The sequence below is a fragment of the Maniola jurtina genome, chromosome 6 (assembly GCF_905333055.1).
Source record: "Maniola jurtina chromosome 6, ilManJurt1.1, whole genome shotgun sequence".
Lineage (NCBI taxonomy): Eukaryota > Metazoa > Arthropoda > Insecta > Lepidoptera > Nymphalidae > Maniola > Maniola jurtina.
Genome location: NC_060034.1, coordinates 9,095,920 through 9,110,616, shown reverse-complemented (window position 1 = coordinate 9,110,616; position 14,697 = coordinate 9,095,920). Strand labels below are relative to the sequence as shown.

Genomic DNA, 14,697 nt, shown 5'->3' with positions numbered 1-14,697 from the left:
TAAGTATAGTAGTAGATAGATAAGAACCCATACCTAAGCAATGCGACTGTAAAAGCCTGAATTTTACAGTAAAACTTAAGATCTACCACGTTTTAAATTAAATTGCCTGTTGTGTGTACCTACTACAATTTAATGTAAATGTTCATACCTACTGTTCTGTACATATCTATGCTGTGAATATTGTTTATTTTGGACTTAAGGTGGATGCGAGGGGTCTGCCCACGAAATTCTTTGGTTTTTCGCAATTTGTAAACTAATACGACAAAGTAGGCTTATGGCACTTTAATTGCTCCAATAGCAGTATCATTCTCACAGGTTTATATAAAAATCTTTACTTGAAAGGGTCCAATTTAAGAAATTAGCTCTAGTATGGACTAATTTGTGAGTTATAGTTGATACTAGAGCTAATTTCTTAAACTGGACCCTTTTAAGTAAATATTTTTATATAAACCTGTGAGAATGATACTGCCATTGCCGCAATTAAAGTGCCATAAGTCTACTTTGTCGTATTAGTTTACACATTGCGAAAACAAATTTGAATTTCGCGGGCAGACCCGTCGCTTGCGCCTTAACCAGCTTATACTCAGTAAATCTTAGAGGCACGCAAATAATAAGTACATAAGTAAATCAGAACAAAATCTGAGCACCCTGACTCCACGCAGTCTTGTGTGGACCCGAGGACGTGTAGACTACACGGCTTCGGGTTCATACTCTAGGGTGTAGAACTCGCTTTATTTATAATCTGTCGTTTCTATGTCAACTGTCAACAATTTGACTTTGACAACTTCATCGTGACATTTCACGTGACATAAACAAAACAACAAGAAGTGAACAGCTGTTATCGCTTACCGCTAAAGAACAATAATTAATTCTTATTAGTTGCTAAGCAGAATAATAGTTAAACATTGCTTAATAGTAACTATCAGAGGCAGTGATATAGTTTTAGTTAAATACCTACTTTATCTTAAACAGACGTGTCGCAGAATGGAGTATACTAACAAGGTAGATAATGATAATTTGAACTCGAAAACGAAATGTTGTAAGATCAATACTTTACACCTAATATATTAAATATTGGATAGAATCAGGCGTTACTTTGCGGAAGTTCATGTTTAGCAAGAAACAGTTAAAAATTATTTTACTTATTATTTAACTGTTTCTTGCTAAACCTAATATATTTTTATTGAATACAATGTAAGAAATGCTTATAATTTTTAGAATTTCCCTCCATTGAAGAACGATAGGTTATTAAAAGCGGCATGTGGCAAGGAAGTGGATAAAGTGCCGGTTTGGGTGATGCGGCAAGCTGGACGTTACTTGCCAGAGTTCCAGGCAGTTCGAGCGCAACATGATTTCTTCACTGTGTGCCGGACGCCCGAACTAGCTTGTGAAGTGACTCTGCAGCCATTGAGACGCTATGAACATTTGGATGCATCCATCATATTCAGTGATATTCTCGTCATACCACAAGCACTAGGAATGACTGTAGAGATGCATCCAGGAAAGGTATGACTAAAATTTTATTATCAAGTATCTTAATTTTGTTTTCTGATAGTATGAATATTTTTGTACTGTTCTTGTTATATTTGGTATTTTAAATTTTTTCATGCTTTTAAGTTCTTGAAGGCATGTCTAAGCAGTTAACTGCACAATCAATCAATTTTTTTGTATCAATATGTTTAATATGTCAATTAACTTTAGTCTGTACAAAATGGTGGTTTATTTTTGACAAGTACATATAAAATATTACAAATATCTTAGGATAAAAAATGCAACAAAGCCATTTCACATAATTTTTTCAGGGTCCTGTTTTTCCTGAACCTCTGCAAAATGTATCTGAAATAGATAACCTTAAGGAGGAAGGTGCAGTATCAAGATTGAAGTATGTAGGTGATGCCATTACCCTGACCAGACATAAAATTGAAGGAAAAGTGCCTTTAATAGGTTTTACAGGAGCACCAGTAAGTTTGACTATTTCAATGATGAAATGAAATTATTTATTTCATGTGGAACTTATGATAATAATTATGTCACCTTCACCTTTATGGACGGGCTAGCCTGTGCTCAAATTACTTTTCTAAAGAAGTGTAATTTTAAGGTTTAATTTATAAAAGTCTGCATAATATAAATTTATATCACTTTCAGTTTACCTTAATGGGGTATATGATAGAAGGTGGAGGCAGCAAGACTATGTCTAAAACTAAAGATTGGCTTGAGAAGTACCCAAAAGACGTTCACAGGCTCCTCAGTCTATTGGCCAGAGTAATCATTGATTATTTAGTGATGCAGGTAAATAACTATTTCATTTATTTGAGAAGTTATCTAACTCAACTAATGTTAAGAGGGCTCTCTCCGTCACTCGTTTCCACTCGTTTCATACAATCGTAGTTCCAATTTCATTTGAATATTAAGCAACCAAAGTCCATGAAATTTTGCACATATATTCTAGAAACTAATATCTATGTCTGTGGTTTTCCAGATTTCTGTTAAAATATTCGGTTTCAAAGTTACGCGGTCTTAAAATTTTCATACAAATCTTTGAGCCCCTGTAATTTTAAAACTACATATTTTTAGAAAAATCTAAAACACCACAGACACAGATATTAGTTTCTAGAATATGTCTGCAAAATTTCATGGACTTTGGTTGCTTAACATTCAAATGAAATTGGAATTACGATTGTATGAAACGAGTGGAAACGAGTGACGGAGAGAGCCCTGACATAATATAATCAAGATTGAAACATTATTTTACTTGGGATATAACAGATACACAGACTGGGGTACAGATTTACTACAATAGCAGTAAATAGTGGCTTTTTACATCATATATCATACACAACTTAAGCCAATTTAGAAATTATCAATTTTCCAGTTATAATAGACCTCCCACTTACAAGGGCTCAACACATAGCACAAAGATACAGGCCAAATTTAGAACCACCTCCTTTTTGGACGTTGGTTAAAAAGTGATCAAGAATACTTTTAATTAAGTTATTATTATTGTGTTACACTTAAATGATTACTTTAAGGTTGACAGTGGAGCTCAGTTATTGCAAGTGTTTGAATCAAGTGCAGATCACCTCACAAGAGAACAGTTCATAGAATTTTCTGTGCCATATTTGAAAGACATAAGGAAAGGTGTACAAGCAAAACTTCAGGAAAGACACTTGGATCAAGTGCCTATGGTAAGTGTTTAAAATAGAGAAGCTGGCGAACAGGATCAGAACAATAGAAGGTTGATAAAGTGAGCTGAATGAAGGGCCCACAGAGCGAGTCTTCTGACATAGCCCATTTAAAAAACAGTCAGTTAAAAGATAACTTACGACAGGATATTTTTTTTATTTAATGATTGCTAGCATATTAGACATTTCACTAATGAAAATTGAATCTTATCAGAAGACAAATTTTACTAATAGCATTGCTTGTGGCTTAGTAATTTTCCAAATTAAAAGACCGTTTGCTGCTATCTAGATTCTAGACACTTCCATCAAAATATTGTAATTACTGAGGAGCAGTGAACAAAACTGTACCAGTCCACTTTTAACTCTTAACATATTTTTGTAAAGGACTAATAATATTATGTCTTCAATATAGTCTGATAGACTACATAATATAAATTACTTTCCTACAGACAATTTTTGCAAAGGGAGGTGGCCATTCCCTAGACGTACAAGCGCAGATGGGTTACGAAACCATTGGACTAGACTGGACAGTAGATCCGGTTGAAGCCAGAAAAATTGTTGGAAATAATATTACATTACAGGGCAATCTTGACCCACAAGACCTATACAAGCCTCCAGTAAGTATAAACAGCTAACTTAGTCGACGTGGATGCAAAGCTTTCTAAAAATCTGATGGGAATCTTCATTTACTTTGTATGGAAACATTAATTATACCTATGATTATACTCCAAAAATCCAAGTTATATCTGTGCCTGTTGAAATAGGTTGAGAATTTGAATTATAAAATTCATATTCAATATTATGCCATGCATAAAAGTAATTGAAGTCCAGCGCATTGCTGGAGGGAGCTGCAGGTCAAATCCACGCTCTTTTATCATTTACCTAATCTTTAATTGTATAATATGCTTATTTACAAGACTATCTTTGTATTTCAGGAAGAAGTTAAGAAGTTAACTATTGAAATGGTCCAAAAGTTTGGTAAACATCGCTACATTGCAAATTTAGGACATGGAATAACACCACAAACTCCACTAGAAAGTATGACTGTATTTACCGAATCGGTGCATGAAGCTATATGAATTGGTGTATGGCACATTTTTGTTTTGTTATGTATTGTTAAAGGTTATGGAAATAATACTGTTTTTTTTAATGTTTAACATTTTTATTTGACTATTATCTTAAAATTATGTGGTTTAAATGAAATATATGGCTACATTGTATAAGTTGTTTTTGAGTTTTGACTTGTAGCTGGCATATCTTCATCATGACTTCCCGCCGATTTCTTCACATACTGAAAAAATATACACATCATCAGAATGACGAGTGACGAGTTCTTGAAAAAAACCGGCCAAGTGCGAGTCAGTGCACACCGAGGGTTCCGTACTTGGGTATTTCTTCCGACATTTCGCACTATAAATTAAAACTGATGCATAGAAATCAGTTTTAGATCGTACGGGTATGATATATACCCCACTTGGTAAAGTTATCTTACTTTGAAAATACTAATTATTTGTTCATGAACACATTTTTTTTTGTGCTGTAACCACAAATTCACGATTTTCAGATTTTTTCTTTTACTTGTGCTAGAAGACCTAACTACCTGCCAAGTTTCATGATTCTAGTCAACGTTTAGTACTCTATAGGTTTCTGACAGACACGACAGACGGACAGACAGACAGACAACCAAGTGATCCTATAAGGGTTCCGTTTTTTCTTTTGAGGTATGGAGCCTTAAAACTGCCTCGTTCGTCTAGTAGTTAGCATGTTTGACTGCCGTGAAGAGGTCTTGGGTCAGATTCCCGAGTTAGGCCAAAAAAATAGTTAAGTATTGGGGTTTTCTGTAAAGTAATGCTCAGTACTAGCCCTTACGCACGGTATCTCACACCAGTGCCTCGAAGAGCACGTAAAACTGTCGGTCCTGCGCCTGATTTCTCTCTGGTCGTGTCCGATTTCCGAACCATCGAGCTGTGCGAGTGAGGGAATAAAGAGTGAAGCTATGTATACGCATACTCTTGAGCACTATAATATCTCCCGCGCAGTTGGCTAGTCTTTATAGAGATTGAATAAGAAGCCGACACGTCTAAGCACAAGTTGAATTGAATTTCGAATGTTTTTTGAAAACATGTTTGTTATTGTTTGGTGGCTCAAAATAGTAAATGCTCACGGAGATTTTTGGCTCTGTCATTTCCGTGTATTTATAGAGTATACTTATTTGTACTAACCTGAGGGTTAACTTGTATTTGTTCATCCATTTCTTGAATGTATTGATGCAGCTTGGTGCAGGCAGCCATTTGTTGTTCCAGCACGCACAGGGTCTCCGGCGACGCATACTTCTCCGGGCTATCGAGGAATACCACCATTCCGTCTTTTTGATTTATCATAGCATAGATTTCACCGTCTTCAATCTAAATAAAAAATAGGGATTATGTATCCAAAGACTACCCAAGACGTGTTAATATTTATATGGCATATGAAATCCGTTCTCACTGTCAACTCTGCAAGTGTGCACAGGTCTTTAAGGTCATAGCTCATTAGAGCCACCCAGTACCTGCAGCGCCTCGCCTCGTGCGGTTAGTATTCTTTATGTGGACTTCTATGAATATACGCTCCCTACAACATATAAAGTATACTAACCGCATGAAGCGAGGCGGTGCAGTTTTGACGACCTCTCTGTCAGTGGTAAACGCTGTGGTTATAAGCGGAAGGTCCCGGATTTGATTCCCGGCGGGGATTTGAAATTTCATAATGTCGTCTGGTCTGGTGGGATTAATCGGCCGTGGCTAATTACCAACCTACTGGCAAAGCTGTACCGCCAAGCGTTTTAGTGTTCCGGTACGATGCTGTGTAGAAACCAAAGGGGTATGGGTTTAATGAAAACTGGCATACCCCGTTTAGGTTAATCCACTTCCATCATAGACTGCATCATCACTTACCAACTGGTGAGATTGCAGTCAAGGGCTAACTTGTAGCTGAATAAAAAAAATGAGGCGAGGCGGTTCAAGTCGATTGCCGGGTGGTTCTAATGAGCTATAACCCTTAAAAGACCCATCAGAATCAGAGATAAGCGGAATAAATTACCATATTGAGTATATAAGTTTCTGCTTGCGCAGGCCCCGAAAGCTGCACACGTGAAGCGACGTCACTCAGCGAAAGGGTCAAGAATGTTTTTGTGAGCCTTTGAATATTTTTTTTATACATTGAACTTAGCACCTGTAAAAAAATTGATGAATTAAGTTATCAATAATCTATTTAAATTGGTAATCATTGTAATAACTAATAATAAAGTTAATACCTAGAGACAGTAACTTAATAGCACAACTAGAAATTAGAAGTGACGATATAAGATAAGATGCTCCATTACTATCAAAATCAGTACAATCAAGTATACAAAATCGTTTGGCCAAAATTTCACTTGACCATACACATTGACAAAATGTGATGTAAAACACACACACAAACATCACTCGAAATTCCATACAAGCGAACTAATTATTATTACTACTACTGGAACGCCAGCCTGTTCGCACACGATTTGTGCGTGGATAACGCTATAAGTAAGCAAGATCAGTGCCTCTCGCTTGCGTCACAAGGTCAGAACTACTTCTGTGCTACTAGTTCAAAAGATTCAAATATTACTAGCATAGGCTTTATGGGAAAAGAAAAAAACTTGTATTTAACATATTCAATATGTACTCAAGGTACCCTTGTAGCTTTAGTTTCAAACGTAATTAATTATTATCACCACTACATGATCTAACGATTCTAGCCATCAAAAGGAGAACAAAACCACTTTGAATAAATGATTTTGAGTTTTTTTTTGGTACTGACCTGATTGACCAAACCCATATTCTTGTCTCTCACAAAAGTTTCCCTGTGCTTTATAGCAGCGTGTTGAGAAGTGCCCAGCTCATGGTACGCGACCGACAACGGCTTGAGGAAGCGGCAGACTACTTGTGATGTGTATTTAGGCATGGGTTGTATCTATAAACAACAAGTGTAAATTAAAATGTATAACACCCCCGACAAGTGAAGGTTACAGTAACTAGAAAAGAGCTGATAACTTTCAAACGGCTGAACCGATTTTCTTGCATTATAGCTAAGAACACTCTCGATCAAGCCACTTTTCAAACAAAAAAAAAACTAAATTAAAATTGGTTCATTAGTTTAGGAGCTATGATGGCACAGACACATACACAGATACACACGTCAAACTTATAAAACCCCTCTTTTTGGGTCGGGGGTAAAGTTTGAATTTGTTGCGGGTGCCAAGTTTCTTCCCAGCAGTTTTTGCCTTGGATTCGATGCACTGTCCAAAGTCGAGATTAGACAAGCTCGACACTATCGGTTATTCGGAACTATAATGACTATTTATGTATGTTCCACTGCAGCACTTAAATTACTGAACCGATTTTAATGAATGAGGTCTCAATCGATTTCTTATTATGTCCGGGGTGACATAGACTACATTTTACATGAACAAAATTAACATGTGGATGTTACATTCAAAAAAATAGTTTAAAAAAAATCCAATGGCAACTGTTTAATTTTCCAGGGTAAAGTCACGATATCTGTGTCCAGGATGTCAGCTGCTATCCCTGTACAAAACTGTTGATTGGATTTTTTTTAAACCTGTGGGAGCTCTTCAGTTTTCTGGGACAAAAATAGCCTATGTCTATGTCTATCCCTAGGATGTAAGTATGAATTAATATATGTACTTTAATTGTACACCACAAAATTATTACAGAATAATTATGGGTAGTACAGATTATGAAATTAATATACAATTAATTACCTTTCCGTGCAAAATCAATGAAACCAAAATGTATTTTTTGTAAGCTTCCAACATTATGTGAGATACAACCATGGCTGGTACTGTGACAACTACTTCAAAGAAATACAGGGCTCTATCGTAGTTCTTCATTGCTGTGTATATCATTCCCCCATAGTAATAGTACAGAAGAAAATGTTTAGAGTCATTTGCACCACCAAGCTGAAACAAACATCTTAAGTGATTAAACTAGTACTTTAAACTAAGTAATAACAGCTAATAACAATTATCTGTACTAATAAAAGATTTGTTTTTCTACTTAATTGATTAATTCTTGAATTAGAACTTCAATCATTAAACAATATAGATTATGATCAAAGGCAAATGTTAAATACCTCAAAACCAATGCCTGTAACGTCAGTGTCCAAGAACTCAAGCGCAGGTTTCATGCATTTAGACAACAGGCATAACTGGCACAAATCTGCATGGATCGATGTCAGTTGTGAATCAAATAACTGAATTTTTCTAATTGCCTTCTTCAAGATTTCTATACCTCTAATGGGTTGTTTCAGTTCAACAAGGTGGTCAGTCAGAAGATGGCATAAGTCTGCGTCTGTAATTTTAATTAATAACAGTTGCATGCTTAGATTTGTTTAATATCATTATAATATTATAAATGTGAAAGTGTGGATGTTTGGATGTTTGTTACTCAATCACGCAAAAACGGCTGAACGGATTTGGATGAAAGAAATGGAGATAGATTATACCCTGGATTAACACATACCTAGGCGGCTTTTTATCCCGGAAAATCAAAGAGTTCCGCGGGATTTTGAAAGACGTAAATCCACGCGGACGAAGTCGCGGGCATCAGCTAGTTGTTTAATAACTTTTTAACTGGACAAACTAGAATGCTGTGTATAGCTATACTATAATAATAACTGTACTTGGAATAGACAAATTTCTATAACATAATATTTTTAATGTCAACACAGTATCGATAGTGTATCTTATGAAATAAATAAAATAAAATGAAACAGTTAAATACCATCATTACTCAATAATACCAAATCAGAAATGAGGAAATCTATGTGAGAACGAAGCAACCAACATAGCTCAAAATTGCAAAACTGAAGTGGCAATGGGCGCATAGTTTGAAAATCTGATAGATGTTGGGGCTCCTAACGTGTTGAAGGACTCACACTGGAAAGCGCAGCATTGGCAGAAATTTTCAAATACAACTTTTGAATTTTCAAGTAATTGCAATGTTCATGTTAGATACAATGTGGTTTATTCTATTGTACACAATCGCTAAACTAAAAAAAGGTCTAAGTCAATAGCTATCCTTTTCTGCAGAGAGCAATGAGAAGAGAGCAATATATTTATTAGACCTGCCTGACCTATTTTATTAGTTTAGAGATTGTGTATAACAAAAGAATTAGCCATATCATAATAATAACAAGTGTAAATTAAAAATTTATAACACCCCCGACGATCCAAAGTATTTGAATTTTCCAAAACATCATTTTCAAATAAATAATTATGTATTTAGGCAACGTCCATCTTGACAGCTTGACATTTGTCTATTGACATAATATTATGAACCTAACGGTTATCTAACCTTCTTTATCACAAGAAAACTAGAAAAGAGCTGATAACTCTTAAACGGCTGAACCAATTTTTTTAGATTATAGCTAAGAACACTCTCGATCAAGCCACCTTTCAAACAAAAAAAACTAAATTAAAATCGGTTCATTCGTTTAGGCGCTACGATGCCACAGACAGATACACAGATACACAGATACACAGATACACAGATACACAGATACACAGACACACAGATACACAGATACACAGATACACACGTCAAACTTATAACACCCCTCTTTTTGGGTCGGGGGTTAAAAATGAGCTTTGATAGCTGCAAAGTGTCGCTACTAGAGGGCATCAACAGTCGCTTTAGTACTGAGTAAATATACATATCACAAATTTCGTTACAGGCAGTAAGCAATGCCGTAGCTTAGTGGTTAGAGCGTCGAACGCGACCCAGAAGACGCAGGTTCGATTACTGCTGGTTACACAATTTTTGATATATATATAAAAATTATTTAGAATAAAATAAGTATGATGGTATACTTACAAAGCTCAGGACAAAATCGAACTTGTTCACCATTACAGTTATTAATGAAATCATGGATTTGCTGAAACATTGTTGATTTATCCACATCGTTGTTGCCCTGAAGAAATTTTTAAATCAGTTTTTTAAATGTTAACATAGTGTAGTAGCATTATCTCACATAATTATAACGAAACCACTAGATTATTATGTAATAAATTCATAATTAATATTAGAAATACGAAAGTATGTCTGTCTGTCTGCTAGATTTTCACTGTCTATCCATATAAGTGATTTTGACGAAATTTGTAACAGAGATAGCTTGAATTCGGAGGACGGGCATAGGCTACTTTTTGTTCTGGAAAATCAAAGTTTTCTTAGAGGATTTTAAGTCTTCTTTCATACATTAATATAGTTGTTCCTTTTTTTTGACCTGGAATAATTACGAGTTCACTCGGGATTTTTAAGAACCTAAATCGACATGGAGGCAGTCCTAGCATTGACTAGTATTAAAATAATACTAGTATTAGGTATAATAGAAGGCTATTTTCATTCATCCACAATTTTTTTTTAAATCATAGTTACCCACAACTACGTTATAAATATTACATTGATTTAACTTACTGGAGGCAATGAGAATTTAGCAACCAGCACTGCTAGCACTCCAAGAGAATGTTGCTGTATATCTAAGGTCTCCAGCACAGTGTTAAGATGGGCACTGTTCCTCTGCAATACTTCATCTGATTTTCCAATAGTGTCACATAATTCCCGAAAGTTTCCTGGAGCACAAATTGTACAATAGCTTTTTGTATAGTACTAAATAAATACTTAAATAGAAGTCTATTTCAAGTGACAAGGACATAGAAATAGGACACTAAATGCTTAAAGTAAAATAAACTCAAATAACATTTTAATAACTTTCCAACAAAGAAAGACTGACTTCATACTAGTATGCTGAGCTCAAGCCCTAGTTTTGCTCTGAGGGGCGATTCAGAACACTTGATATTGAAAAATACATCTTATAGAACGATAAATAACCTACTGGATCAAGTGTTCTGAATTGCCCGGCTGGACAGGTAGCCTGTACAGTATCTATACTAACATTGTAAAGAGGTAAAATTCATTAAGTTTGTACCTAATGGGTAGTCTCCAAAGTTCCTAATGATCCAGTTCTGAAAATTCTTTCACTCATAAATAGCTACATTATCTTATCCCTCAGTGATATACATATATAATACTAGCTTTAACTAGTGGACTACTTAAATTTCTAACTTCTGTTCAACCTCTTTAGGGATTGAATTTCCAAAAATCCTTTCTTAGCGCATGTCTATGTCATTATAGCTATGTATCTGCATGCCAAATTTCAGCTCAATCCAGTAGTTTGAGCTGTGCATTGATAGATCAGTCAGACAGCTTTTCTTTTTATATATACAGATAAATCTTATCGCTGGCAAAAGCTAGTTTAAAATAAATAATTTGCAAAGATTTTATTAATGTATACTTGGCAAGTACATACAATTACTTGATTGAACATTACAGACTGGAGAAGGTAACAGGTGAATCCCGTTTATTCTACCACAAATGTAAAAAAATTAATACTGACCTGAAGCTGAAGAAGTTCTCACATTATTAACAAACTGTTCCAAGGAAGAAGCCATTGTATTTAACTTTGTCTTACTAATTAGCTTTTACTTTACAATATTGTCAATTTGAGTGTTACTTTTGTTCAACCATAAAATATTATTATCGGCTTTTCTGAAAACAGAATAAAATTCGTAATCAAACTCCGCAGAAGTTACGTGAAGCCAGCGCCGGCACTCAACTTAAAAATTAGAATCCCAGATCAATAATAATTAAAAAACATTTTTTAAAAATCAACTTTTTCAGTTTTAGATTTATGTAAAGTTCTTATTCCGAGGATATTTGTTTTTCACCATTTCATTTTATCACCAACCAGAAAATTGTTCTTCTTCTTATTTTTAAAGAGTATGCAATCACTACCTTTTCTTATTTTGTTTTATTCGGAGATATTTATTTCGCAGACTTTTAGACCAGAAAAATTACCGAGAGCATCAGCATCTTCGGACATTACATCGGTGGAATTCTGACAGATGTCATTTTACATGTCATCTCTTGACACTTAAATGACATTGACAGAGTGGCGTAGTTGTAGAACAAAGGCTGCCAGCTGCAAATAAAATCCCCTCAATTTTAGAGAATATGTTGAAAATGTTAATGTTGAAAAACGAGTCAATTTTATGTAATTTTAACTGAATGAGAAATTGGGAAAGCCGTTTCCACAGTGAGAAAGAATAATAAAAACCATTAATAGGCCATAGACTTGCAACCTATCATGTTTACCTGCCTAAATGCTATATTCACGTAGTGCTAAATATAGTAATTAAGATGCAGATTTTTAGTGTAGCGTGCGTAGTTAATGCGTATGGAATGGTTCTGATATTAATAAAAAACAGTGAATTCATGATTTTTTTAATAGGCAACACCACCCACATACAAAGGGACAGTGTAACACTTCACAAAATGGCGGCGTTAGTTCCAATCAAAGACTACAATATTATACTGGTTCCAATTTTTGCCTCGCGCCATAAGATTCTTGTCGCACGTAGCTAGTAAATTGACGGTAAATAAATAATAATGTAATCTTTTTTCTAGTCGGTGATTGTAATAGTGTGCGTGGCAGAAAGTCAACTTTTTACTGTTTAACAACTGTGTTTAATTGTTACAAATTACAAGGTCACAAGGTTTTAATATGGAAATAGAAGAAAGTTTAAGATATAAGTTAGTTGATTGTTTCACACAGCAATTGAGTGAAATAGAATTAATAACGTCTATGTATCCTAATAAACAAGATTTATTTTTTACTGATAATGTTCTTAGGGATATGAAACACTTTGTAGATAATGAGACACTGTTTAAGCCCAATAATTTAGATTTTACTTTAAATCTATTTAAAGATGATTTAAAATTGGAAGTATCAATAAACTTACCTAGTTTTTACCCAGAAGAGAAACCTGATATTTATGTAAGGTGTAATCAATTGAACAGACAGCAGGAAACAGCTTTGAACACAGATCTGTCTATTTACTTAAAGGATAATCACCTTGGAGAACCCTGTCTTTACACTGCTATCTCATGGATTCAAGAAAACCTTGAAAAATATAATACAAAAATAATACAACCAAGTTCAAGCACAGTTTCTTCTACTACTACTAAAGACAAGATGTGCAAAGATAAGTTTGCAAGATTGTGGATTTTTTCTCATCATATTTATAGCAAAAGGAAGAGGGAAGAAATTACTAAAATGGCCAGAGAGTATAATTTGACAGGATTCTGTTTGCCTGGAAAACCAGGAATAATCTGTGTAGAGGGTACTGAGGATGATTGCAATGAATGGTGGAAAATTATTAAATCTATGAGTTGGAAGAAAATTACATTAAGGAAAACAGAAATATTTGACTTATCAAATAAAATAAAAGAGCAAAGATTTAAGAATTTTGAAGAAATACATTTTCAAAATCCCTCATCAAAACGCAGTAACCATGCTGATATGAGTGAATTTTCAAAATATATGGAACAGTTTGGTCTAATTCAAGCATTTAACGATTTTTTTGGGCTATGCAATAATAGCACCTGACTACTACCTATCAGATAATTTTAATGAATTGTTTATGTACTTACTTAAAATATAAATAAGTAGCGCTCTCAGGAAGGCCTATGTCCAGCAGTGGACGCAAACAGGCTGATTGATTGAAATAAGTAACATAACTATCTAAAATGTAAATATTGAATGATGATTCACAATACAAAAAAGATTAATCACTATGTAACTAATTTTTTTGAAATCTCATTTTTGTGCCATCCATAACAAAGTTACTAGGTAGTAGGTACTACAATGCTTGGGGTACCTTTATGAATGGAACTAAATAGTCATGGACAAATGTTATCGGTTTGATGGGTTTTCCTATAGTTTGAATAATAAATGCTGTCTGGGTTTTGTAATGTGTATCTTAATTTTTTTTAATAATACAATGCGACAAGGATCTTTTGGCGCGTGGCCAAAATCGGAACTGACACCGTCATCCTGTCAAGTGTCATGCTGTCCGCGTGTAGTGTATGGTGTGTTGCTAAGTAAAAAATCTAAAATTCACTTTTTTTTTTAATATTAAAGTCATTCCATTATATTTAAAACTACGTAAATATAGTATTCGAGCAGGTAAATATAATAGGTTGCAAGTCCATGGCTTATCAATGGTATTTATTATTTTTCTCGCATTGGTGGAAAGAGTGACGGCTTTCCCAATTTCTCATTCACTTAAAATTAGATAAAACCATAGACATACGAATTTTCGCTTCGCTCAGATAAAACTTACTCCGTTTTTAACATTGACATTTTCAACGAGGAGATTTTATTTGCTGGCGGCCTTTGTTCTACAATTACGTGCCGCTGTCAATGTCATTCAAGTGCCAAAAGAGCCTTGTCGTAGCTACTAGGTACTGCAAACTAAACCATGGCCAAACAATGTGTATAAATAAAATCATAACCCTACCTTTCGGCTTTGCCGTAGTCGGGTAAAAAAGCACTTTGTGGTGTTTGCAGATGCTTGCATCTGCAT

The 14,697-nt window shown here is 34.7% G+C and overlaps 3 protein-coding genes across 5 annotated transcripts; 2 read left to right on the top strand and 1 right to left on the bottom strand.

Annotated features, from left to right (window-relative positions):
• Positions 1-801: 801 nt before the first annotated feature.
• LOC123866110 (uroporphyrinogen decarboxylase) lies at positions 802-4,407 on the top strand. The gene is made up of 7 exons (XM_045907469.1): positions 802-1,002; positions 1,219-1,506; positions 1,803-1,961; positions 2,146-2,289; positions 3,030-3,185; positions 3,632-3,799; positions 4,118-4,407. The coding sequence occupies exons 1-7, from the start codon at positions 985-987 to the stop codon at positions 4,259-4,261; spliced, it is 1,077 nt and encodes a 358-aa protein (XP_045763425.1). The 5' UTR covers positions 802-984; the 3' UTR covers positions 4,262-4,407.
• On the bottom strand, positions 4,323-13,207 carry LOC123866109 (COP9 signalosome complex subunit 3). 3 transcript variants are annotated; one of them, XM_045907467.1, is made up of 11 exons: positions 13,072-13,207; positions 12,018-12,251; positions 11,667-11,818; positions 10,688-10,842; positions 10,088-10,184; positions 8,346-8,563; positions 7,975-8,172; positions 7,011-7,163; positions 6,261-6,392; positions 5,405-5,587; positions 4,323-4,473 (listed from the first exon to the last, which is right to left on the bottom strand). In XM_045907467.1, the coding sequence occupies exons 3-11, from the start codon at positions 11,719-11,721 to the stop codon at positions 4,393-4,395; spliced, it is 1,272 nt and encodes a 423-aa protein (XP_045763423.1). In that variant the 5' UTR covers positions 11,722-11,818; positions 12,018-12,251; positions 13,072-13,207; the 3' UTR covers positions 4,323-4,392. The 3 variants fall into 3 exon arrangements, with proteins under 3 accessions (XP_045763423.1, XP_045763421.1, XP_045763422.1); XM_045907465.1 differs by having other exon boundaries at positions 12,065-12,251; XM_045907466.1 differs by having other exon boundaries at positions 12,128-12,251.
• Positions 12,700-13,754, top strand: LOC123866111 (RWD domain-containing protein 2B). Its single transcript, XM_045907470.1, has one exon. The coding sequence runs from the start codon at positions 12,834-12,836 to the stop codon at positions 13,716-13,718; it is 885 nt and encodes a 294-aa protein (XP_045763426.1). The 5' UTR covers positions 12,700-12,833; the 3' UTR covers positions 13,719-13,754.
• The last annotated feature ends 943 nt before the right edge of the window (positions 13,755-14,697 follow it).

Bases quoted from the DNA above. Each gene is read 5' to 3' on its own strand.
- LOC123866110 (XM_045907469.1), top strand. The intron at 2,290-3,029 runs GTAAATAACTAT...GATTACTTTAAG, and splicing joins TTGATTATTTAGTGATGCAG to GTTGACAGTGGAGCTCAGTT. The intron at 3,186-3,631 runs GTAAGTGTTTAA...ACTTTCCTACAG, and splicing joins ACTTGGATCAAGTGCCTATG to ACAATTTTTGCAAAGGGAGG.
- LOC123866109 (XM_045907467.1), bottom strand. From the start codon at position 11,721: ATGGCTTCTTCCTTGGAACAGTTTGTTAATAATGTGAGAACTTCTTCA. The intron at 8,564-10,087 runs GTAAGTATACCA...TTAAAATTACAG, and splicing joins TCGATTTTGTCCTGAGCTTT to ACGCAGACTTATGCCATCTT. The intron at 8,173-8,345 runs GTATTTAACATT...TGTTTGTTTCAG, and splicing joins TTACAGGCATTGGTTTTGAG to CTTGGTGGTGCAAATGACTC.
- LOC123866111 (XM_045907470.1), top strand. From the start codon at position 12,834: ATGGAAATAGAAGAAAGTTTAAGATATAAGTTAGTTGATTGTTTCACA.